Source organism: Rhipicephalus microplus, chromosome 1 (genome assembly GCF_043290135.1).
Source record: "Rhipicephalus microplus isolate Deutch F79 chromosome 1, USDA_Rmic, whole genome shotgun sequence".
In the NCBI taxonomy this organism is placed as follows: domain Eukaryota; kingdom Metazoa; phylum Arthropoda; class Arachnida; order Ixodida; family Ixodidae; genus Rhipicephalus; species Rhipicephalus microplus.
Window position 1 is genome coordinate 109,011,362 of NC_134700.1, and position 26,736 is coordinate 109,038,097.

The 26,736-nt window shown below is 44.4% G+C and overlaps 1 protein-coding gene across 3 annotated transcripts in view; it reads left to right on the forward strand.

The window, feature by feature from the left end:
- The first annotated feature begins 10,587 nt into the window (after window positions 1–10,587).
- Window positions 10,588–26,736, forward strand: part of LOC119178295 (uncharacterized) — a 110,360-nt gene continuing 94,211 nt past the window's right edge. For all 3 annotated transcript variants that reach the window (XM_075887038.1, XM_075887043.1, XM_037429489.2), the window contains exons 1-2: window positions 10,588–10,752; window positions 11,032–11,183. In XM_075887038.1, coding sequence (XP_075743153.1) covers window positions 10,636–10,752; window positions 11,032–11,183 — 269 coding nt within the window. In that variant the 5' untranslated portion in view covers window positions 10,588–10,635. The remainder of the gene's footprint in view (window positions 10,753–11,031; window positions 11,184–26,736) is intronic.

Here is a 26,736-nt window from a genome sequence, read left to right on the forward strand (position 1 = left end):
GCGTCTACAGTGTCATAAATGTTTGAAATTTGGGCATGTCAGTGCAGTTTGTAAGGGTGTGGTAACTTGCAAACGATGTGGTGGACCTCATGACGATGGCAACTGCAACTCTGCCACAAATTGTCCTAACTGCACGGGCGCCCACGACGCAACCTCAAAGGACAGTCCTAAAATGAGGAACCAAATAACTATAATGAAGAAGGTGGTTAGGAACCACTCCACGCACAGAGAAGCTGCAAGGGCTGTCCGGCGCAGTATACGTCATTCACGACATCGACGCAAACGAGGGAGCAGTGCTAACTGAGTTGAAGAACTGACGTCAAACGTCCAGGCTTCACCTTCTCGTCGCTTGCGTTTACCGGCCAAAAATGAAGATGTCTGTGCTTCCGTACCTTTACAGCCGACGAATGGACGAGCCAACCAGTCACCGGCCCGTAATACTTCGCAGTGGCCTTTTTTACCATCAAGACCCACTCAGCAGCATTATGCCGCGCATAATTCTGCTGAACGCCGCGAGCAGGACGACAAGATGGATAATAATCACATCACGAGTTTGCTTAGAAATTTGATGAGTTCAATGCGCAAGATCCTTAGTGGTCTAAACACTCTGGCGGCTAAAGCTGCTGTCCAGTTACTTGAGGCGCTGGAGCCACTTCTTGTTGTTCTTCAGTAAGCGAACATAACCTCGATGTTCGAAGATCGCATGCGGCAGACGCTTGTTATGCAGTGGAATGCTCGTGGTTTACGGGCCGTCTCTCTGATTTCAGACAACGGGTGTTGAAATACCAGTTCCCAGTTATTGTCATCTGCGAACCAAACATGGATTCTACATTCCATTTATCTGGGTACGTCCACCTTTGGTCTCGCTGTGAACACCATGCAAGCAAGGCGCTAGTTTGTGTACGCCACGATATGACGTACGTACGACATGACATTATGTCGCATACAACGAAGGATTACGTTTGCTTGACTGTAAAGTATAAGAGGCGCACGTTGTCAGTTATTGGAGGATAGATCCATCCAAGTGCTAAGATGGACTGCTCCCACCTTGGGTCTGCGCTTCAAGCTGCTCAGAGCCTCCACATTGTCATTGGAGATTTCAGCGCTCATAATTTCCTCTAGGGTAGCACTGTAATGAACGGCCGTGGCAGAGATATGTGTGACTTCGTGTGTAATTTTGGACTAAGGGTGCTGAACGACGGATCGCCCACTTTCATTCGGGGTACTTCTTACAGCAGCTGCCTCGACATTACATTTGTATCCAGGAGTCTCCTGTCTTCTGCAGCATGGTCCACGGATGTAGAGACTCACGGTAGTGATCACTTGCCAGCTTATGTTCGGTTTAGGTGGTACCGCCGTTTAGCCACGCGCTGCATTCATCAGACAGACTGGCGTCTCTTCAAGTCATCTGTGAAAACCAGCTGCCAGCGCACTACTACACCATCCGAAGTAGAACACATCTTTTCTTCGTCCCTGCGTGACACAACAAGACAAGTTACCATTGCGTTGCAACGATCAGCTATCGACCTCTAATACGAGGTCCTTCGTGGTATGCGTCGCCGCGCAGGACGGCGATACAGAAGAAGAAGAAGATCACCGTCAGATCTCTCAACCTGTCGTCAAGCTCAACCACACGTTCTTCGGCATCTAGACAAGCTGGACAGGCAATGATGGCGGTCGTTCTGCTGTTTTTTGGACCCAAGACAGCCTCTCTCTAAAATCTGGCGGATACTAGGGAGTCTACAATCTTCTACACAACAAATTTGGTCATTCTGTGCGGTGGCTCTACATCAGGGTCGGAGAGAATTAGAGGTAGCCAAGGACTTATGTAGCCTGGTCGTTTCCACCGCTCACACTGTGACCCAAACTCTTACCAACACTGTGCCCCCGTGTTTCGACGAACGCCTTGAAGTGCTCTTTACAACGCAGGAGCTGGACGCTGCAATTTCACTTTCCCGAAGCTCATCGACACCCGGGCCGGACGGAATCGCGTACGCTACACTTCGCCATCTTGATACAGAAGCATGACAGATCCTGTTATCTTACTACAACACCTCCTAGGAGTCAGGAAATGGTCCAGATAAGTGGAAGTGCAGCCGCATAATCGCACTGCCTAAACCGGGGAAGTGCCCTAATGAGCTTTTATTTCACCGGCCGATCGCCTTAAGCAGCTGCGTTGGCAAAGCCACGGAAAGGATGATATTGTCGAGATTAGAGTGGCTCTTAGAGAGCAACAATCGCTTTCCTGCGTTCAAGAATGGCTTTAGGAGAGGCCGATCAGCCATTGATGGGGTCATCAACTTGGTCTCCGATGTTGAAGAGGAAAGATGTCGAGGCAGATCAATGGCTGCTGTTTTTCTTGACAACAAAGGCACCTAGGACAATGTCTTACATTATGTCATCCTTGATGCGCTTGAGGATCTAGAAATCGGTGGACGACCGTATGTATGGATCGTGAGCTACTTTAGCGACCGTACCGTGTATATGTCCACAAGCGATAGAGATACAGACCATTATAACATTCACCGTGGTGTTCCCCAAGGGAGTGTTCTCAGTCCGACACTTTTTAACATCACCTTGATTGGACTTGCTACTGAACTTCCTGACACGGGGAAGGTGAGCAGATATGCGGACGACATCTGCATCTTGGCTTTTGGAGCTACGCGCCCCCAACTGCGTGCTCGACTGTAACATGCAGTGACCTTCACAGCAAGGTACCTACGCCATCAGGGTCTCGCACTGTCAACTGAAAAATGCGCAGTGCTTGCATTTACGCTAAAACAAATGACAAGATACCCACTAACTCAGAATGACACAGAAATTCGTGCTGTTGCGCAACACAAATTACTGGGTGTTATCCTCGACCGGAACCTATCGTGGTCAAAACACGTCACAGCCTTGAAGTCAAAGCTCAAGAGTTTTGTCCATGTTTTTCGGGCCATGGCCGGTGCAAGATGGGTCCCTTCGGGGGCAGCTCTCCTGCAACTGTACCAATCTTTATTCGTAGGGTACGTACGATACAGCATGCCCGTGCTTTCAAGCATGAAGCCCAGTTGTGCGAGCACGCTAGAAAGCATCCAAGCTCGAGGGTTGCACACATGTTTGGGCTTACCTCAATGCACGTCAACCAAGGGAACTCTCGCCAACGCTCGGCTTGTCCAATCAAAGTATATGTGCTCTGCGAGACTCTTCGAGTCCACCTTCACCTGTTGGCTCGATACAGGCAACATCCCCTATCAGCGCCCTCTGCCAGCCACCGAGACTGCAGTTATTCAAGAGCTATATCGTGGCTCGAGAACATCATACCGCCAATATTCTCTTCCCCACGTGTTCCTGAGACACATCCGTGGCTCCTGCCTAGATCACTTGTCATACTTCAGATTCCTGGGATTATGAAGAAGTCCCTTGTATCATCGATCGGCCTAAAGCAACTTACACTGCTGCACAATTATACTATGTACGAAGGGGCGGCGCGCGTATATACTGATGGATCTACAACGTCGCTTACCTCCGCCGCAGCCTTTGTCATCCCGCAGATGAAGATAGCTCGACGTTTCAAGATAGATCACAATACCACATGAACAGCTGCGGAACTTGTTGCTATTCGGGAGGCAATACTTTTCATGTCGACAGAAGCCGCTCGTAAATGGGCGATACTGTGCGATGCCAAAGCTGCTCTTCAAGCCATCGGTGGCTTCATGAGACAAGGTCCATATCATACTTTATCGATTGAAATTGCAGAGCTTCTTGGCATTGCTACAAAAAATGAATATTGTCACGGGGTCGTGACGTGGCCGAAGACAGGAGACTTCGTGTTGGGATTTAACTGCTTATTTGGGCGAACCTGTGCCCGCTAAACGGAAAATCTAATTACAGCCGCAGTCTCGCACAGATAGCAGTCTCGGACTGTTAGCGGCGAACGGAGCGTTGGCCTTCGATCAACAACTGACAAGCGGCGAAGCGCGTCGGCATTTATAATCTTGCCGTCGAATGTTCTAGCGTTATCGCTGGCGGTGGCGTAGGTTCCAGAACAATCTGTACCGTTCGCGCAGTGGGTGTGATCTTATCGAAATGATCTACTGCAGTCCGGAACCTTCTCGAAAACTGCAGGCGCGGTTTGCGCTGAGAATCGTGTGGTGTTTTGGGACGATAACAAAAACTTGGGTAATGGAACGTGGCAATATCGTACAGCATTTCAATGGATAACTGCTCATTGTGGCATAATGGGCAATGAAGAGGCGGACGCTGAAGCTAAGAGAGCTTTAAATAGTGCCCCGGAAGTGTGCATCGCATTTTCTCGACAAGATACTAACATCTTACTTCGACGCGTAATGCGCAACTCCATCTTAGAGCACTGGCAGAAACCAGAACACCAGCACAAGCGGCTGCACAAGTGGGACCCGGAAATGAAGTTCCGTATGCCTCACAAGTTAAAGCGAAGCATCTCATGCATTATCTACCGCATTCGCCTTGGTGTGGCTTACAGCAGACGTTACGCCCACTGGATTGGCTGTAATGACACAGGTCCCAATCGTGGTCACTGTCGATTGCCAGAAACGCTCGAACATATATTTTGCGACTGTCCAGCATATGCAAGCGAACGTCAGCAACTGATATCTTCGATTGGCCGATATATAAGTTGACCAATAACCGATGAAGTTGTGTCAGGTCTTTGGCCTGACGCCAGCCCCACACATGTGGTTATACGAGCCGTCATCGCTTTCTTAGAAGCCACTGGACTGGATGGACGTCTGTAGAGTTACCAAGTCTAATAAGAACATATCATCTCTACCTTACCATCGTCATTCATCACTGTTTTATTCCCCAGTCACCCTTCCCCAGTGTAGAGTAGCAGGCCAGAGCAAAGTATAGCTCAGGCTGGCCTCTCTACCTTTCTGTAAATAAATTATCTCTCTCCCTGTCTCTCTCTCTCACAGTGGGTCGCAAATGTGGACGTGTTGTATATTCTTTATTGAAAGGCTTTGTTTCTGTGCGCTCTCATTCATGCATCTTCCCGTCTGACTGACACGCATCTTGCCGCAGGATAGCAGAAATTTCTTAGCACCAGTGCGACATTTTGCACACCATTTGGTGTGCTTTTTGCCACAGCCATTTTTGTTGCTCCCATTAGATAATATAGGTGGTCGTAGGTAAGACAGCTTCCCTGGCTCAGAAAAGACAATCACATGCTATATATGCTTGCAACCTTCTTTAGTTTATGTGCAGCACGGGGCATCTAAGTCATGAGATGATGCTCCATCTTTTTCTAGTTCTACCCAACCATGATGTTCACTTTTGAACTTCTGGAAGAACGACTTGGCGACAACAATAATGAGCATGTGAGGGGAGCCACTTGATTACAACCAATTCAATTGGTTTTGAAAAGATTTCTGTATACTGTTCGAGCATCACTTTTCAAGTGTAAATTGGAGGCGATGTTGAGCTGCACTCCTGTTTACAGTTGTTAAATGGGATGACTTGTATGGCAGCAATGTTTTTGTAGACCTAGGTAACGCAAACAGGTGTGCTGGCTCTGTAAGGTAATGCGTAAGGTTATAAATTTCCACAAGCCACAGCCCGTCAACTCTTGCATAAACACCAATTCTTCCCAGAGACAGCAAAATTCCCCTAAAACATTGTTAACAATGTGAAAAGTAGTGGAGGTTGGTTCCTCTACAATAAAGAAAAATGTCAACATAGCTCAAAACATTGAAATTTCCTACTATTAAAATGGTGGTGCAAGGCGCAGTCAATAGAAATAAAAACAAACCGCTCAGCATATGAGTGAAACAAATAGCCTAAACAGATGCTTTGTCATTGGACACGAGAATCTACATTATAACTGATAGACTTCTCTAAAAGCTCAAGAAGCTACAATCATGTCTACAGCATTCCCGAAGGCAACACCACCACTCTCGTCTAGGCAACTTCTTGCACAGGCAAACAGTTCATTGTATAGAGAATAAAATAGGTGCTCAACATTAACAGAAATGGGCGATATACGAGGAATGATCAGTCCGAAATGGGTTTTTCATGACAACAGCTGAGCCGCTTCATTATAAACTGACTAATCACAATCTACCGCACACCTTTTTCACTCACACTCGTCCTGAAAGGAACGACCTGCTTATGCGTCTTGGCCATGAAGCACAGAGAAAGGGCGTTGTTCTTGATAGCTGCAATAGATCGTGCAAGTTCTGCAGGTTCCATGTTCTTGCAGAGCGACCACCTTGCTTTTCGCTGTTGTTTCATGGGCTTTTATTTTGAGGTTCTTGTTGAATGCCCTTCGTGCCATGAAATTATATGAATCTGCATCTTTGCCACAAAGCCACTGCTTTGAAGCTCTAACAAATTTATTCGCTTGTACAATGACACGACAGCGTTTATAGGAACTTTGCGACATAAAGTGAAAGGTTTTATCTGGTTCTTGCTAATCTTTCCACACCTTCGTATAAGCAATGAGGCCTTACTTCCACATCAGCTTTTCTTGGAACTCATCGGTACAATGCCAGTAATTCACGAGCTGGCAAAGAGTTTTGGGCTAAGTTTTGGACCTTTGATGAGTACGCAGTTTATTGTTTCTGGAATGGCATCATTTCCTTGTACCACGACACCTTTTCAGGCGTTACCAGGGGGCCCTTGGGGATTAAGCAAAATGCTTAAAATTGTTCGCATTCCAGAAAATCTATGCCATGTACTCAAAAAAGGTCCAAAATTCAGCTAAAAATCTTCTATGATAGGTAAGAAATTACTTATCATAAACCAGTAGGTTGTTGAACAAGCCAATGTAGACATTAGGGACTACTTCATAAAATGGAGCATAAAAGTTCGATAACCGGAGAAAAACGTCGCATGCCGGATTGATTGAGACCTTGAAGAAAGCTTGGAAGGCATAGCACTTGAGACAATGAGACACGTTGATTATCTGGTTTCTTAATGAACAATTGCTTGTGTTCATAGTGAATGCCCTGAAATTTTTTAAAGAGAACGGAGCGGCTCTGAAATTCACTTTTGAGGTCCCAAAAGCAGACTGCAATAAGTTTTCCTCATTACGGACGTACTGGCAGTATTCGACTACGTCGATCCTTGATTCACATCCTTGATTTTCCTTTACTCAAACTTTGTGAAGTCATTCCAGCATCAAATGAGGGAGGATTTGGATGGCCAGCTCAGTAGGCTTAGGGTATCGAACTTTCCAGGTGGTACTTGCCTAAAGGTTATTACCGATGAACTCAAACAAGGAGGAAAGGACAGTAGTGACATGGTGGGCATTGATAAGGATTTGCCCTTCAAGTGCATTCCATATCTTCATGCTTTCTCCCACTGTACATATATTATAAAAAAGGTAGGAAACAGATTAGGTGTTAATAGAGTTTTTTTGTCCAGGAATAAGTTGGGCAGAGCCTGCGCATTGGTGCATAAAAAATTGCACGCAAAAAATTTGTGTAAAAGGTAAAATTATTCATCGGAAACTGGTGACTCATACTAGCCATGTGCTACGGGTGCACACAGTGTGTGCACACTTTAAGCAACAAGCGTGAGCAATAACATATCGAAAAAAATACAGTAGTGAATGCGGACAGGGTACGCTATATATTATCCCCTTGCCATATAGTAAGTGCTATATGAGCAATAACATTTCGAAAAAAATACAGTAGTGAATGCGGACAGGGTGCGCTATATATAATCCCCTTGCCATATGGTAAGTGCTATATCAGACAAATCTGGAGTTATTTAAATAACCGCTTAGTGAGCAGAGAACGTCGTTGAAGGCGCACCCTTTGTAAAATCTGTGCTTACATTGCATAGTTCGTAAGTGTCACCCTTCACTTCGCGAAACAAAGGTGTTGTCACTGCACACTGATGGCAAAAAGAAGGAAGTTGTTGAGGTTCTTATTTTCCCGAGTAAAGCAACACGTGTGCTGCGAGGGCTTCGGTCACACTTCAATAAACATAGGTACATTACCTGCCAACCTATATTTTTAAGTCGCTTTTTGCTATTTATATTTATATTTTTTTCAATAACGTTTCAGTTACTAGTCCACGCTTGTTCGTGTGCCTTCTGTGTTGTCGTTTCTTTTTTCGCGCAGTTTTTGTTAGCATCAATTATCAAATCGCCCAGCGTTCACTCCCCTTAAAGGGGCTCGCAACACTTTTTGAGCATGGTCAGAAAACGCACGCGATCGGCAGTAGAGCCTCCCGAGAACACACGAGCCAAATAATATAGCGCAGCATGTGGCCGGGAATTCACAAGAATTTATGAAATTAAGCTGAAAATTGCTTTCTCTTCTCTCAATAATTCATAGATTATGCTCAAAAATCACACGTAGCAAGCCCATCTATCAGCCGTTGGCTGATTTGAACATGGCGTGCTCGCTCTTTACAGGGATCACCGCGGGAGGCCGCTACTTGTCCACGCGTGCACACGTAATCACACTGAAAAAGCCGCGCATTCAAAGAAAAAAGAAAGAAGGGCTCAAGGTCACGAGGCACGCGTGACGTTTTTCTGTGGCCCTGCCAAGCCTCCCTGCCTAGCTTCCAGTGCTTTTGTCATGACAAGAGAAGAAAGAATTCAATTGTAGCATGTGACAAACCTTTGTAACTCCACTCATACTGAACGAATTCTTAAAAATTTTGCAGCGTTGAATTCGTGAGGCAACAAACTTTTCCAGAAAATTCATTCCAAGCTCACTTGAAACAGTGTTTCAGGACCCCTTTAAGTTCATATTTCTCATGTCCTGATAGTGACATGCTGTCTATAGCATCTAGGCCAACAAAAAGTCAGCCAGAGAAGAATTGATGGACATGAGGATAATGGAACTAGAGAACGCGAGAGAGCAACGGTGGGGTTATATAACAGGTCTTTTCATGTGGCAGAATACCGCCGTCAGTTACTGTGGCAGCTACTTGAAATTCTAATGTTTAGTTTGTCTGAACACAGCCCACGCTAGGTGCTAGACAATACCTCCACCACCACCTGAGCTTTATAATAGTCACTTGCACATCCTGCATGATGTCAGCGAAGTCCTTTGTGATACTTCTACATATTGATATATATGTTGGGCTTTAGCGTTCTAAAGCCACCATATGATTATGAGAGACGTTGTAGTGAAGGGTAACGGAAATTTCGACCACCTAGAGTTTTTTTACCACGCACTCTAATCTGAGCACACGGACCTAGAGCACTTAGGCCTCCATCGACCCTCCATCGAAAATGCAGCCGCCACAGCCAGAATTTGATCCCGCGACCTGCGTGTCAGCACCCGAGTACTTTAACAACTAGACCACCACAGTGGGGCCTATTTTAATTTTCGTTCACCCGGTTGTTACACTACAAGAAATCCTGGGCTGGTTTTATTTGCAATGAGACGTGGGAGACGCCTTCTACGCGCTGAGCGCGTCCTGAAGAAGTCAACTAAAGTTTTTTTCATTCCATTCCATAATTGTATTAGAAGAAATTCATGTGCTGGTTTGGACCATGAACTCTATAGTAACAAGACGAATATTCTAATGGCAGAGTGTGCACATAAGCAGCGAGAACATTTTCAAATCTATACTTGGCCAGAAACCAATGCTCGCAAAAATTGTAGGGCCAGTAATACCGCAAAAATTATTCTTAGATTCTTGCGTGAATTATGTTTTGTCGTTGTAAAAAAAGAGTTGCCAGGGTTCCCACAAGAAAGGGTGGAGCCGTTTGTATTGACAGGGTATATTGTTAGCAACGATTTTAAAATTAGTTTAACATTATGTTTTTAATATGTCGTCTTTTTGAGAGCATCGTAGATTGTTTGTAGTAGAAACCCTTAGTGCGCAAAATACCTAAACACCTAATGCTTTAACAAAGTATGATTGAAATATTCATGATTACACAGAACATTCGAGAAATCATATGTGCGTTTTTATTGCGCTATAAATGCAGTTACCCTAAAAAATGAAGGCCAATCCACTTTGAGTGTTGTTCCCGCTAGTACAACAGGGGACGTAATTTTGTATCGACTTGAACTCCATGCCATTGGTTTTTAATAATTTTGCTCTATACTTTTCATATTAGATAGGTGTGCAACGCTTTAGCGAATGTTGTTTGAGAAAAGCGTGTGCAACGCTTTTTACTAACGTTTTCTGACTCGTACAATTGTGGTTGGGCCCCCTGAGGCGCTCGAGAATGAAAACTGGGGGCAATGTCCACACAGCTGCAATATAGGCTGTACTGAATGAATGCGTCTACATCACCAATTTTATTGCAATCGATGTACTGCAGTGAACAAAAGGAAAATCAGACGCAGCAGCGTTTTTTACCCTTGTAGAATTACTAACGCTCAAATAATTATCTGTCATATCAAGAAACATTAGGCAATCAGACTGCTTGTCAGAACAGGGCCATGTATATGACAGAGCTGGGGTAACACAAAGCCAAACAAAATCTTGTGGCCAATGAGCATTGTCAAACTGACGGGAGTTGCATCCAAGCGGGGTTCATTTACCGGATATGACGATGAAGTAAAAAAAACAGTAGTGGATGTCTCCTGCATTTCCACGAGCAGAAAAATGCAGGGCTGGTTTTGTAGAAGACAATATAAAAGTTGGTAGCCACTGAAAGTACTTCGCAGTTAGCCCACGTTGCGGCAAGCCCTCAGCATGCGTGTTACACCGTCCGTAGGGACTATAACTCTTGCGCTGTGCGCCTTCTTTGTCGCGCCTACGGTAGGAAAGGCCACTCACAAGCTTCCCCGCAATGTGACAGATGCATTCGAGGTGGGTCAACCAGATAACGGTACTCGAGAAGTGTTCCGTGAAAGTATAAATAATTAAAAGTTTTGATACAAATCAGACAGAAGTGTAAAACAACTATGGTTTTGTTTTGTGCGGCGAAGCCTACAGCTTGTGGCACGAAGACCAGCATAGAGAGTGCATGTTGTTGTAGTAAGAAATTTTGGTGCAGTACTCAGCATACAGTGATCGGTGAAGTGTTTTTACCATTGCTCGTCAGATATAGCAAGTACAGCACAAATCAGTTTTCCCCCCTCATTTCAGTTGTTTGGAAGTTTCCCTTACGTCGTGCTGGAGTACACGTCCGGCGATGACCCGATATTTCAGTGCCTCACTAACAAACGAGTTCAGCTGGACATGAAGAAGCAGACGGCTACCTATGTGTGGATGTTCAAGGGGCATGGTGGCACTAAGAAGTAAGCATTCTCGTTCCTAAGTGTTGCTGCCACAGAAAACAGGTGACGCTCAATATGTGTGGTTATTGAGTTGCATATTTAGCTGTGGCAGCATTTCTGCCGGTTCTGTAACGCTCCTCTGGCTTTTCTAGGAGTCAAAACGGAGTATTTGCGTAGGCAGGGGGTGGTACACTGAACCGGCGCACACTTTTATCCTGAAATTTTTTTCTTACACGGAAGTCGGCTAACAAAACTACCCTCTAAAATACTGTCCTACTGAATCCTGTGCTCAGATTAAGGGACTCCTAAACCCCCCCCCCCCCCGGAACAAATTTTTGCCTATGCCACTACAACGGAAGTGCTAATCTCAGTAATTGACAAGTAATAACTATTACACGAAGCGAATGCAGAGATTGTTTAAAGTACTCCTGACGCCAAATTGGGAAACTCGATGTGTTGTGTTGTTTGAAAGTCTTTTATGTGGGGACACTTCTCAGCGATCATTAGTGGCGAGAGTTGCCCCTGATTTCTTTTCATTTGGTTTGAAAGCAAGGGTGCATGCTTGTCCTTGTATTATTCTCTGTGGTTTGACGTGGATAGGGGGTCTGCTCGGGACGTTGCAAATGTCAAGCAAGTATTGTTGGCGTCAGGGCACATTTGCGGGGCGCGCACTATACTCCGCCTGGCAGCCGGAGAGAACTACTGTTTGTCACACACCTATCGCAGGGTTATCGGGCTGGTGTTCAGGTGGTTTTGGCTGCTTTGGCCAGAAATGCTTTGCTTTTTTTGAGAGGAAGGTGCTTAAAGCATCCACATCAATTCATTGGATGCATGGATTGAATAGCTGTACCCTTTATATTGGGCGGCGGCTAACGCCACCTAGCCGTAATACTCAGTGAACAAAAACTACATTTATTATTATTATAAACAGTAAAGATAAAGAGTGTTAGTTTGCAGTGAAGGATTTAATTTTCACTCGTGCCTTAATTTTATTCACTAATAAGTAACCTCTTTCTAGTTATTTCTACACGCTTAAAGTCCATTTTGCCCACTGTGGCCCTAAACCCCAGTGCTTTGAAAACCTCTGCGCCATCCTCCTGAACTATAGGGTGAAACCCTTTACAGAAAATTATCAAGCGCTTGGCGGTTTCCTGCTCTTCTCCACACGCGCTTCATACTGTGGCCGCCCCTTCGTATTTGGCCCGATAAGTCTTGGTTCACATTACTCCTGTCCTGGCCTCAAACAGTAGAGAACTAACCCAAGAATTATCATGGATCCATTCCTTGGCAATTTCCTGCTTAAAAGTTTGATAGATCTCTAGTGCTGACTTCTCAATCATGCCTATTCTCCACGTGTCGGTCTTCATTTCCTTCACCTTCTTAACTGATAGTTGTTTTCGGTTTGTCCTCCTGCTGTTTTCCAAGTATTCACCTGTGAATTTTCTCGTTCACTTCCTTCATTTTGTACCGACATTCCTCATGTACAAATAGCTGAAAAACTTCCTAACCCAACGCTTCTCCCCCATTTCTCACAATCGCTTCTCAAGTTTTATCCTGCTACCAGTTTTCCTGCCCTCGAATTAATTCGATCTCTTATCACCTTGTACTCCCTCATTTGGTGTATTCCCGTGAGCTCCTAAAGCAAGCTTGCCTACTCCACGTTGAATAATTTCTAACCTTGCATGAACCTGTGATCTCATGCACAAGACTGCATTGCCAAACGTCAGACCAGGAACCATGACCCCTTTCCAAAGCCCTCTCATAACATCATACTTTTTGTAATTCCACATTGTCCTATTTTTTATCACCGCTGTATTCCTGTTACTTTTAGTCGTTGCATATATCTCGTGTTCCCTTAGGTACTCGGTCCTATTGCTTATCCATGCACCCTGATATTTGTGTTTATTCGTTATTTCTAGTGTGACCTCCTTTATTCTAAGCTCACTACCTTCATTATAATTGAAATTATGACTACTAAATTTTTCTTACTCAATCTCAAATGTAAGCAATCTCGCTCATTACCGCAAATGTCTCTCAGTCACTGCAAATCTTCGTTGTTGTCCGCAATTCCCCCTATATCATCCACGTACATCAAGGCTGGTAGTGTCTGCTTAATGAGTTTTCCTTGCTTGACAAAACAGACGTTGAATCCAAGTCCGATTCTCTCTGAATTGGCCTATAATCCGTGTATGTACGTCATGAATAACAACGGTGACAGAGGACACCCCTGCCTAAGCCCCCGTTTTACCTCTGTGAGCTTGGATACATGTTTTTCCCACTTTATAACTACGTTGTTACCGTTATAGATATCCTTTAAAAGATTAGCAACTCCATCTTCCACACCTAGTGTGTCCAGAATTCCCCACAAGTTCTCCTAAACCATGCTATCGTACGCTCCCTTGATATCCAAAAATGCTAGCTACAGGGGCTTGTGTCCCTTTTCTGCTTTTTTGATGCACTGCGTCAGTGACAACAGATTGTCTCCCAACCTTCGGTGTTTCCCAAACCCATTCTTCAGTTCCCCTAGCACCCATTCATCCTCTATGCTTGCAGTCTTTTCTTTTTATTCTGCATCACCAGCCAGTAAACCACCGATGTCACTTACATAGGACGGTAGTTATGTGAGCTCTGCTATAGATCACGCTCATATATAGATCACGCTCTATAGATCACGCTCATCCTGTTAAGTTTCCATTCACCAGAGACTTTACCATCGATGATTGTTTTGCTCACTGCCTCTCTCGAAGCCTGCCTATACTTGCGACCCAATTCCTTTATATGCATAATTAGGATGCCGTCAGGGCCTGTACATCTACTACTAGGAACCCTCTTCTCGCAACAAGGGCGTTTGTGCAAGCAGGCGTTTGCTGTGTAGCGACACCACGTACTCGAGCTATCGGGCGGCCTCGACCTCTCCCGCACCTAGCCATGCGTGGCTGAACCGTATCCGGGGAAAGGGGATCCTCGGGGTTGAGTCGACGCTTGGTGATTAAACCTTTAAGGCCCCTCAGCAGAGGCAACACACTTCTCCGGCCGCGGCTTCACGTAGACGGCACCGCTAAGCTTACCCACCCAGGGGAAATCGGCAGTCGCCTTTTCTTATCTCTTGTCCCTACAGCTTCTTTATCTCTCACTTTTAGTCTGTCCTGTCTACTTCTTTCTTCTGTTTATTTCCAATTTTCCTGGCGGCGAGGATTTACCCCGTGCAAGCAGCCTACTTTGGTCTAGGTGCATTGGGTTATGGCAGTGTTGTACGGCAAGTCTGCAAGCTTTCAGCATCCGCAAACTTACAGCGTCTTCTTGTTGGGCTGCGTGGTCGGGGGTCGCCGATGCTGCTGAATAAAAATAAGACCGGCATGCATAAAGCATTCCCCCTACTTACCGATCATAGCAGCTCAAAGCGGGTACGCACCAATGACATAAATTTTTTCAAACAGCCATTATAAACATTTTCTCACCTCCACGTCATTCACTGTGAGAAAACTGCAAAGCAAGCCTGGACCTTATCTCCTTATGCAGTTGCCAGGTGTCTTACAAAAACTCTAGGGGCTGGATACAAGGTAACCAAAATGGCTAGTGGAGACCTCCTCCTCGTTATTCGTGACAAAAAACAACTTGAAAAGCTGGACGGCTTCTCTAATATCGATGGCGTACGGATCACCGTAACACCACACAGCTAATTGAACATAACTCGCGGAGTGGTCTCTGACTCAGACTTACTTGACCTTACCGACACTGAACTTTTGGAAGGGTGGAAGAGCCAAAATGTGACTAATGTACAGAGTATTATCATGAGAAGAGATAACAAGGATACACCAACGAAGCACTTATTGCTCACGTTTGCTTCCAGTAAACTGCCAGAATCCATTCAAACAGGGCACACGAAGACCTCTCTCAAGCCATACATACGAAATCCACGTCGTTGCTTCTAATGCCAGAGGTATGGCCATGACTCTAAAGGTTGTGGTCGCCAGACTTGTGCACAATGTGGAGTCCTGGGCCGCATGTTTCAGAACTGCAAACAGCCACCACACTGTGTAAACTGTGTAGGAAACCATGCCGAATATTCACGCTCCTGCGCATAGTGGAAGAAACAAAAAGAGATAATTGCATTGAAGGTGAAGAAGAACATTTTTTTAAGGAAGTGCGGCAAAGAGTCTCACCATTCTATGGACTTACATATGCTGATGAGGCACGTGAGGAGGCACCGCCGCACCAGCTCTTGTCACTCCTTCGGCCCGCGCATAGCGAGCAGGTGGTTGTGGCACCTGCGCCTAAGGCGGCTGTAGTTCAGACTACTCCGCCTACTCGCGAGCAGAGACCAGAGACACCAGGGTACTCAGGTCTCAAGGCCTTGACTCACCAGGCGAGGCCCAGAATTTGAACTACCAGCTTGCACGTGTCAGCATCCTGTGCCTCCGGGGGGGGGCAATGAATACGTCGGCAGCCTTGGTTCCGAAAGAGCGGCGTGGCTCCTTGGAGCGCGCCAAGAAAACTAAAAAAGCAGATACCTGGGCCTAGTGACGGCCCTGTTACTTGAATTGAAACTCCCTGCCTGAACAGCCACTCACTTTTCGCACACATAGCACTACTTTACATTCACCATGAACACTCAAATTATACAATGGAACGTCAGGGGCATTCTCAGAAACCTTGACGACATCCAAGAACTTTTACACGAACACTCACCAAAAGTGCTGTGTGCACAAGAAACACACCTGAATTCAAAACACACCAACTGTCTCTGTAAATACGTTATTTCCCGAAAGTACCGTGATGATGCCATGACATAATCCGGAGGTGTAGCCATTATAGCAATTCAAGGGATTGCATGCACGTACTTTAAACTCCGATCATTTCTTAAGGCAGTGGTTGCTCGAGCTGTTCTTTTAAACATACTGATCACAATTTGTACTCTTTACGTACCTCTCAGCTATCACCTGCTAAAAAATGACTTCCAGTACTAAAAAAATGACTTCCAGTTCTTAATAGATGAAGTTCCGGAGCCTTATGTTCTTCTTGGAGACTTAAATGCGCATAGCAGGCTGTGGGGCCACTCTCGTTGTGACGCATGAGGTGGACTATTGAAAAGTTCCTTCTCTTGTCGAGTTCGTGTCTTCTGAATCGAAAAGAACCAACTTATTATGATCTCACTAACAATACCTACTCCTCTATAGACCTAATTATAGTATCTCCGTCTCTTGTGCCTCTACATCAGTGAAAAGTCATCAGTTCTCTCTACAAAATTGACAACTTTCCCGTAGTTTTGAGCACAACTACAGCACCTGAGTGTCAACTAAGGGTTACCAAATGGCTCATAAACATAGCCGACTGGGAACAGTTTTATACTATCCCTCGTTTAGGTTGCGGTGGCATATGATCTTTGAGCATGAATGCTGCTGTCAACTTCTTCACAGCGTTTTTGATTGATGCTGTAACAAAATGCACCCCACAAACGAATGGATACCCTGGAAAACGACGTGGGCCGTGGTGGAACGCTGAATGCCGAAACACGTGCAAACAGCAAAACAGAGCACGGAGGCTGCTTCAGAACTAACCGACAACCAAAAACCTTGACAACTTTAAGAAAATAAAGTCTTAAGGCAGAGAAGGCGTTGGCAGGCCAAAAGAGAAAGCTGGCAGGGGTTTTTGGGCGGGATCTGTTCATATACACAGGAGTCTAAAGTCTGCAACATGGTTGGTAGGGTAGTAGGAAGACAAGTACACACACTCCCAGTCGTAAACACGCAGGGTGGTACCTTGGAAGATCAGGCGAACTTCCTCGGTGCACACTTCGAATGGGTGTCCAGCTCGTCACACTATACTGACACTTTCCAAAAAATACGGAACAAGAATATAAAAGCAAAAACTGAAACTCAAATGTACGAGATTCGAGGCATATAACCAGGCTTTCAGCTTAGCTGAGCTCCAAACATCACTTAACTCCTGCAGTAAATCCGTCCCAGGTTCTGACCGTGCGGTTTATGAAATAAAAAAAAACCTACCAAAAGAAACACAAAAACTTTGCTTTGTACAATGCTATCTGGTTCTCTGGCGCTATTCCTACTTCCTGAAAGAGGCTATCGCTATTCCCATTTTGAAACAGGGCAAGGACTCTTCTTCAGTTTCGACTGATAGGCCCATTGCACTTACAAGCTGCCTGCGCAAATTTTTCAGAAGACTTATAAACTGCCGACTTGGACATTTCCTTGAAACAAGCAATTTGCTTGACCGATTCTAGGAGGGGTTTCGAGAGTGTAGATCCACCACCGACCACCTTGTTCATATCGAGGCACAGATCAGAAAAGCTTTCGTTCATAAGCAATACTTTCTTTCTGTGTTCCTCGATATCGTAAAGGCACATGATACACCATGGCGCCTTGGAATATTAAAAGACCTGTCCAGCCTTGGCGTGATTGGCAGAATTTTTACTATAACCAAAAGTTACTTGTCAAACTGGACATTCCCTGTTCAAGTGGGCAGCATTCTTTCCCAAACATTTGTCCAAGAAACAAGCGTGCCGCCAGATGGTGTATTTTTTGCACATTTTTATTATCAAAATTAATTTTTTGCGCTTGTCCAACGCTCCCAATGTGTTTTAATTTACATATGCCGATGACGTCCAGCTTCGCTTTAGATCTTGCAAATCTGGCCATGTGTGAGTGCCAGGTTAAGCTTGGTTTAAGCACATTCTCCAATTGGGCCGAAGAAAATGAGTTCCGACTGAATGCACATACAAGCACGTGTATCTTCAACACGATATATTCAAGTGCATGGGCAAGGTCTTTCTGTTCATATCGAACACAAAATTGCAGGCGTGATCTTTGACATCAAGCTAACCTTCATACTACATATCAAGTATTTAAATAACAACCGCATAATACCGATGAACGTTCTAAAAGTGTTGTCACGTACTACGCGGGGAAGTCACAAGAAGTGTCTAATGAATTTATATAAAATCCTCATACGTAACCACCTAGATGATGAGGCAATAGCATATCAATCTGCGACACAGAATGCCCTTACATTGCTTGATCCTGTTCCTCATCTAGGCATCCGCCTCTCTGCGGGTGCTTTTCGCACTAGCCCTGTGGAAAGCCTGTACTTGGAATCGAACGAATGGTCTGTCTAACTAAATATATGTTGCATGTCATTTAAATATTATCTTAATGCAAACACAGACAAGGATCACCCATCACATTCGACAATTAATGATACGTCAAGTTCTGGTGTGTTTGAAAAACGACCTTATATGAGACAGCCCTACTCACTCCGTGTGAAGGGCCTAGCGAAGGAAACTGGTGTGGCACTTGAACACTGTTTGATGGCTCCTGCAGCAGGCCTGCCACCGTGGCTGTGGCAGGCGATAGATTGCGACGTGTCTTTCTTGGAGGTTACAAAGCACGCGCCCATTGCACATATTCAGACATTCTTGCTGGAACTTCAACATAAATACGCATGTACTCAGTTCTTTACAGATACGTCAAAGTCCAACACTTCCGTATCGTACGCAGCCGTCGGCCCATCCTTTTCAGAAGCCGGCGTACTGCACTCCATAGAAGCATTTTCACTGGCGAAGCTTATGATATACTTACGGCCATCAAACACATTAAAAAATAAAACTACAGAAGGCCATATTATACACAGGTTCCCTAAGCGTAGTGGAGCTCTGAAAACTCTTAAAAAGCACAAAATTCCATCCTTGTCTCACTGTACTCATCCCTATGGACAGTGCACTCATCCAAACAGCATGTTGTAGTCTGCTGGGTGACGGGGCACCGCAAAAAACAAGGTAACGTTTTGGTGGACCAGCTAGCTGGATCTGACAATGAAGCCGCTACGAATATACATCGATATCAATTCCGGCACTGAACTTCAAGCTTTTCTAAAATGAAAGCGGAGGGATATTGGCAGAACACACACACACACACACACACACACACACACACACACACACACACACACACAGACACACACACACACGCACACGCACACACACACACACACACACACACAGAGAGAGAGAGAGAGAGAGAGAGAGAGAGGTAATAAACTGTATGTTATCAAGTCGCAACTTTGTCACTGGCTGCCAGTATCAAAATCACGCCTCACAGAAGTAATAATTACATCGTTAAGAACAGGACACACACTACACATTCATTTCTTTTGTCTGGTGGTGATCCACCTTTGTGTGGTAAATGTGGAGATGCACTCACCGTACTTCACATTCTAATCTAGTCTAAAGAATTAAACACCTTCAAAAGACAACACTTTCTATTACCTTACCGACAACAGATACCACTTCACCCTGCAATGTTGGTCGGTAGAGAACCATTTTTCACACATAAATCGTTGTTAGCTTTTTTGAGAGATGTCGGTACCTTTCACGTCATATAGCCGGGCATTACGTTGCACGACCTCTCCAGAAAGGTTCCCGCTGCGATGGCTACACTGAACAAACCACTTGCCTCGCGGCGCTTGGACGCAAGGGTGTGAACGGTGGAGGCACTTGTGCTAATGCCATACATGCCCACTATGGTTTTCATTATCACAAGCTTTCGACATCCATTGTAACCACACATATTTCACGACATAGTCATAATTTTATTACCTCTATGTTTTACCCGCCTTAGCGTGAGACACTTTAAGGCCCTTATAAAACTGCTTATCACAGTGATTGTCCACATCTCTAGTACCATGAATTGGCACTCATTAGCATGAAATGGCTCTTTCGCCACAAAACACCAAACATCATCAATACCAGGAACACTCTTTTCAGCCCTTTCTTACTCTCGTAGGGAAAATGGAGTCACTGGGCAACTTGATCCATAGTTGACTAATAGGCTGCATTAGGCACTTTTTGGTGAAAATTTTCTTTCGTCCTTGTTCCTAAATCTTCAATTGCTTCATCCCCTTCTAGCCCAACACCTTGAGCTGTAGTTACAAACCTCTGCTTTAGGCTTGTCTCATTACTCAGGAATTGTAGATGGTTCCAGTACTTTGAAGCTGCCTTTTCATTCTTTTATGTACTTCTGCCAGTCATTGAGCTCCCTTTCTTCTAATCTTCTCATGGATCAAAAGGGATGCTTCCCTTTACAGCTTAGAAGGACAACCTCTTTCCTTTTAATACATTCTGTCGGTTGACCGCTCTGCTTAGCATGGCTGTGTTCTCTAGAGGCTTCCTGACGTTTTGATATGACTCTCTTAACTTCCTCATCCCACTAACTCTTGGGTTTGTGTCTCCTTTTACGGGGTGGCTTGTCATGTGTCTTAGCAAGCGCTACCTCAAACAGTCGAATAATATTTGTATACGTCCACAATTTTATTATCCTCAGTGATTACTATATCAATTTGTTTAGTAGCTATTTCTATTGACCTTTGTGAATAAAAAATACCCTGTAGTTGCTCATTTTGTCTTCTTCCCACATTCATTGCTCTTCCAAAACTTAGCTTGATAAATTTGTGATCACTACCCAGATTTCTGGAGCCATATTTATCTATGTGCATTCTCCTGAGCCTATCAGACATTTTATGTGACACGAGTACATAATCTACGGTCGACTGCAGCCTTCATATCTCCTATATTATCTGCGCTTCACACTTCTGAGTACTGTTGCAAATGATTAAATCATACCTTTCACACATACCTATGATCATTTTGCCTGTTGGTTCAGTATAGCCATCTATATCTTCTGTGTGCTCAATAACATCTCTTGGTATAATTATCTCGCACTCTCCTCCTAATTCTTCAATGTAATTAATATACACTCCACCATTGCTTGATTTTCCTCTCTGGCCTTTGCTCCCGTCCACAAGTGCACCAAACGAAGGAGTGTCATCTTCCCTGCTACTTTCTCGTTTAACCATAAATGTTATCTGCATCTCTGATTGACTCTTTTCCATCCCATACTTTATATATATATATATATATATATATATATATATATATATATATATATATATATATATATATATATATATATATATATATATATATATATATATATATATATACCCCAATTCCAGCCTCCTTTTTGCTGCCTTCTGCTCGATTGCAGTATTCCCATACGTATTCCAGATTGCAAGGTGGTTGCTCTGTGTCCCGAAGATGTGTCTTCAAAACCCCGTATACCATCATCTCCTCCTGCCATAGCCGCTCTTCTATCTCTTACCACTTTAACCTATTACTGCCACCCTGCATGGTAATATACTCTATGCCTTATTTAGCTCAGCCCTTGCACTTAGGTCGATTTCTTCTCCCACGAACCCCTTGTGGCTTGAATAGCGGTGCCTATTCAGAATCGTCTTTGGATACACTGTGGACCTCAACCCTCTGAGTGTCCTAAAAAGCTATGGCTTGAAAAACCATCCTATTACAAAGCCTCCTACCCGTCACACCACTGTAATTAATACCATATTGTGCAAAGGGGCGAGCGTCGGGCTCGTACACGTAATGGTTCACCTCCATCTGAGCTGCCGACTCATACCGCTGATGGCACAGTTAGCATTCACTACCCTCCTTTCAATGCACGAGACTGGCCCCAGACTTCTGAGACTGTGCGTATCGTGACATGCACACTCCAAGAGGCCTCTCGTAATTTACGCATCCCACCCTCCAACTGTGTTTGAGGGTTCTCACCCTTGCCCTTCAGCACATCATTGAGACCGGCATGAATAATGACGAGATTTTCGCCCTTCATGCTGTCCTTCACTACCTACTAAGATTTGGCCAGTGCATCCACCATACACTTTCCTGACTGGGCCTCCACTCCCACCAACCTGTCTTCTTGTCGGGAAGACGCCATTCGTAACCCTGACCACGTTGGAGTCTCCCACCACTAGGACGCTTCTACGTTCCAATCGCTGGCTTGCTGTTTGTGATGGCGCCCTGTTTGCTCCATCTGTTTCTCCCTATACCATGAGTGCAGTGTTCCTGCCCTGCTCGAAGACTGCCGTGCCACAGAAAAGTATGTTCTCGGAGCCTCCATGCTGTTGCCAGACACTGCGGCCCCCCAATACCTCTTCCCGCATTTTCTTTCCCGCCTGTCGCCTTCTCTGCTACCCGCGCCTTCCACCTTACACCTCTCGTGGCCAGGGCAAAGCGCCATTATCTCCTCTACCCACTGCTCAATCTCGGCCTCCCCCCCCCCTTCCCGTTTTTTTCTAAGGTTGCGCTTCCTTCGCTCTAATAGGCTGGAGGTAGCTTCATCCCGCTCATGCGACGCTCCGAGCTGTTTTTAGAGCTCTATCCTCTGCTCCCGCTCCGCCCTAATCTCCCCTTTAAGCCCATCAATGCTAGCCTCCATGCGCTGTGCGGCCGCCTCAGTGCCTTGCACAGACAGCACGCGAAGCTCGCCTTCTCCGCGTCGGCCGAACTCCTGAATGCTGTCTAGTCCAGGTAGCACCATCGCTTGCATTTTTTCGCACTACATTTGCTCACTTTTGGCCATGGTTTTCCCAGCCTTCTTAGCCATCGCCCGCCCGACCATCAGACCGAGCGCCAGACAACCATAATCCCGCTATCCAGCTGTCTCCGCTAACTCTTCAACCACAACAACTGTTTGTCGCATCCGCCTACACCATACACACACCTATTCAACTTCGCTAGTAGCTTCTCACCAGGTCCACTTCGTGTTCCGGTCTTAGTTTACCAATTAAACGGGCACGCCGAACTTGTTAAAAACTGCCGCCAACCCCATTCACCACATGTACAACGTCCCTACAACGTTGCCCGTTGCCCACACTCACAGTACCCGCAACGCAAGTTAATTAAAGGTGCCCCGAAACACTTTTCCAAGTAACCATGAAATGAATTCACTAAAAGAGCTTATTGCCTTACAAAATTAATACCGCAAAAATGTTAAGAATCCATCCAGTGCCAGTGGAGTTACAAAGGTTTGTTGCATGCAGCAACTGCATTCTCTGTTCTCTCGTCCTGACGAAAGCGCTGGAAGCTAAGCAGGGAGGGATGGCAGAGCCACAGAAAAACGTCACGCGCGTTTCGCGACCTTGAGCACTTTTTTCTTTTGTTTTTCGTCGAATGCGCGGCTGTTTTAGTGTGATCGCACGTGCACGCGTGAACAAGTAACAGCCTCCCGCGGCGATCTCTGTAACTAGTTAGCTCGCCATGTTCAAATGAGCCAATGACTTGATAGATGAGTCGTTCACGTGTGATTTTTGGGCATATAACGTGATCTGTCGAGAAAAAAAGCAGTTTTTGTCTGACTTTGATAAATTATTGTGAATTCCAGGCTGCGTGCAGTGCTATAATATTTAGCTCACGTGTTGTCGGGAGCTTCTACTACCGATGGAATGGAAAAGAGTTTATTTCAGTCCTGCCGGAAGTGTTTTCTGACCATGCTCAAAGAGTGTTGAAGACCACTTTAAGATTGATTAGAAAAAAAAACAAAAATAATAGTGTTTATAAGTTGCCTCAACCTCTCTAACAACCAAGACGAGTGAAAACAAAACAAACATTGTGCACTGGTACTGTACCAGTAGACTGTAACAAATAGCTTCTTCACCACCCGCGGGTCCCCCAATTTTAAAACTGTGCGTTCAGCGTCACCGAAGCTTGAGCGCACAAATAGTCTCATGCACTGCCCCAATGTTTGGCGCTAGTTTCCTATAGTATCTTGGCGGGCGTTTTGAGATGACGCAAAATCATTCGGAAGGAACGACACTAGCAAACATTATATGACACATTACAGAATTTATGACTGTGTTTCCGCATTACCATACACAAAGCTACAAATAACAGTAAAAAAATGGAATCTAAAGATTCGTTCACAGGTGTCTTTTAAAGAAATTTGGTACTCATCTTTTATTGATGTGTGGGCTTTAACGTCCCAAAACCACCATATGATTGTGAGAGATGCCGTAGTGGAAGGCTCCGGCAATTTTGACCACCTGGGTTTTTTGACCAGGACGAAAATCTGAGCACACGGGCTCACAGCATTTTCGCCTCATCGGCAATGCAGGTGCTGCAGTCTGGGTTCAATCCAGTGACTTAGTGTTTATCGGAAGGTTAATTCACTAGACTTTTGAGAATAGTAAACTTTAGGTTCAAAACGCATTCAAAGTATTGATTTTGGTCGAATAGTTTGCAATTGAAATTGAAGTATAAGTATCACATAATATTAAAACATAATATTATTATTTATGTCAGAGTGAAAGCTCATTGTATGACAACATCTAAAGTTACAACATTATCAACAACAAGTTCCTACTTAGCGAGAAATAAAGGTAAGTTCACAATAACAGATGTGCCACAGTAGGACATTCTCAAAATGATTCCGTTGACATCAGACGAACCACCTACAGTTATTCACTAGTAAGCGATCTAGCTGCACTAAATAAAGAACCTTCCGTGTATCAAGAGATGCAACAGAATGCTGCTTGTTTGTTTGTGTTTGTTTCACAGAAAAAAAGCACCACCTGACGTTACTATTGGGAATGACAGGAGTGATTCAAAAACTCTATTTTTGCGTAGTTACACTGTACAGGTGGTGCCATCTAATGGGGCGCAGTTAAACCAAAAAACTTCTGCATTCTTGGAGCCCATAGCGAGAAATTGATCAATGGCGTTGTTGCTGCTGTGGGTCCCGCTGCTCTCTTTATGCTGCTAGAAGCGCAGTAAAGCCCGACAACGTTATGCGCGTCCACAGTGACGTGAGTTGGCCCGGCCAGTTTGCTTCTTAGGGCGAGTAATTTGAAGTGCGTTAAGCCAATGCACACCAATAATACGTAATATTATTTCAAAATAGACCCTTCCTTCGCACAAAAGTAACACTACGAGATTTTTGGACCTCTATTTCAGCCACCAACGTTGACTTGAAAGTTGCCTTTAGTTTCCCTTCAACTAATATGCACAGTTTTGTTTACTTGAATTAAGGTTGGTGCAGATGTCATTTTTTTTTAAAAGAAAGCGGAAACAACTTTAAGTAGTAGCAGGATTGAAGTTTTGGTTTAATGGAAGTGAAAATCTGTGAAATATTTTGACGGTTGAAAATTGGTACTTTTTAAAAGTTACCATACTAAGGGCATATAAGCCTGTATACAAAGCTTTTGGACCTAAAGAATGCTGAATGGATGTGAGGGTAATGTGTTCATGCAGGCACGAGGGGAGGCTTCGTGACACACAGTGCGGATTGTTGCTGAATTATTGTGTTGATGGCTTAGCAATTTCTTACTGCAGTGGAACCCCTTTTACAGAGATATAGAAGCGAATTATACACATTTGAATATGTGCTTTAGCAGCTTAGCAACACTATCCTCCACTGAAAGCACCGCTACAGAGGATGACATGCGGGCAAATATACACCTAATCGTTCATTTTGAATACTTCAGAACGTTGAATATTTGAAATTCAAATTGAAGCCCGTTCTAATAATCAAAGCATCGGAATATTTCCACATGTATATAATTCACTCATTGAATATTTGTAGTTACTCTGTTTGAAGGCATAGTTGAAAAATGGAGTGTTATCAAAAAAACTGAGAAAAATGTCGCCTGTAGAGACAACACAAGAATTTTGAATAACAATGCGCGTGCAGATAGTACTAGGCAACAAGTGCACAGCACCTCCTTCAGCATACGATGACGTCGGCGACTCACTGCTAGCTCCCCCCCCCAATAGGAATTATTTTATTCACACATCAACGTTGTCAGTGAATATAAGGCGTTTCTGAAAGTTTGCATCTTTCCATTGCTAAGAGTAGACAATTGGTTGGCTCACTTTTTATTTCTTTATTTTAACTTTCACATCTATGTAACAAAAAACTTCGCAAACACTTGTTTGGTCCCATAGCCTAACTGGCTAGTAGAGGGACCAATTGTGTGACATACCTACATACTTGCGCAAGCGGTTACACAGCGACAAAGGACATCAAACTGGACACAATGTTTAAAATAGACAAAAAAGCAAAAAAACACACGATTGAACTATACAAAGAAACATAGCGCAGAGCATAGCTACTTATAGCCCAGAATAATAATATTATTTTGTTTGGTGAATACTGTGAGCCTAAACAAACTCATAGAGGGATCAACAATGAATAGATAGATTGATTTTGAAATGGCATAAGAATAACATAGTTATCACGCTTCAGCAGCGTTATGCAGCTCATTCCTACACACTGATAAAAGAGTGAAACATCACAGAACAACATGTTTACATAACTCAGTGTGAAATACAAAAAAGCTCACAGTGTCATGGTGAATTTAGAAATGTAGTCACTCTCAGGGTTCACACGAACGAGAACTGCTAGATTTTAGCAGCAAACGCCTACGAGGATTAGACATTCATGCAAGCATCTGGAAGCCCCTTTCATTTTCCTATGAGAGATGGGAAAAAAGAACATTTGTAGGTGTCGTGGCGTGTTATATATAGTCTGATACACTTCGCATGATTTAGTCTGGAAGAGCACTGATAAGGTGGTTTGAGCTAGATGTTTTTACCAACAGCAAGCTTGTTGTTATGTAAGAAGTACACAAGCTTGAAACTGGCAACGCGCCAATGAATTTGAAGTTTTTTTATATAAGCGTGATAGCGCAGCAGCATCACACTGTCGTT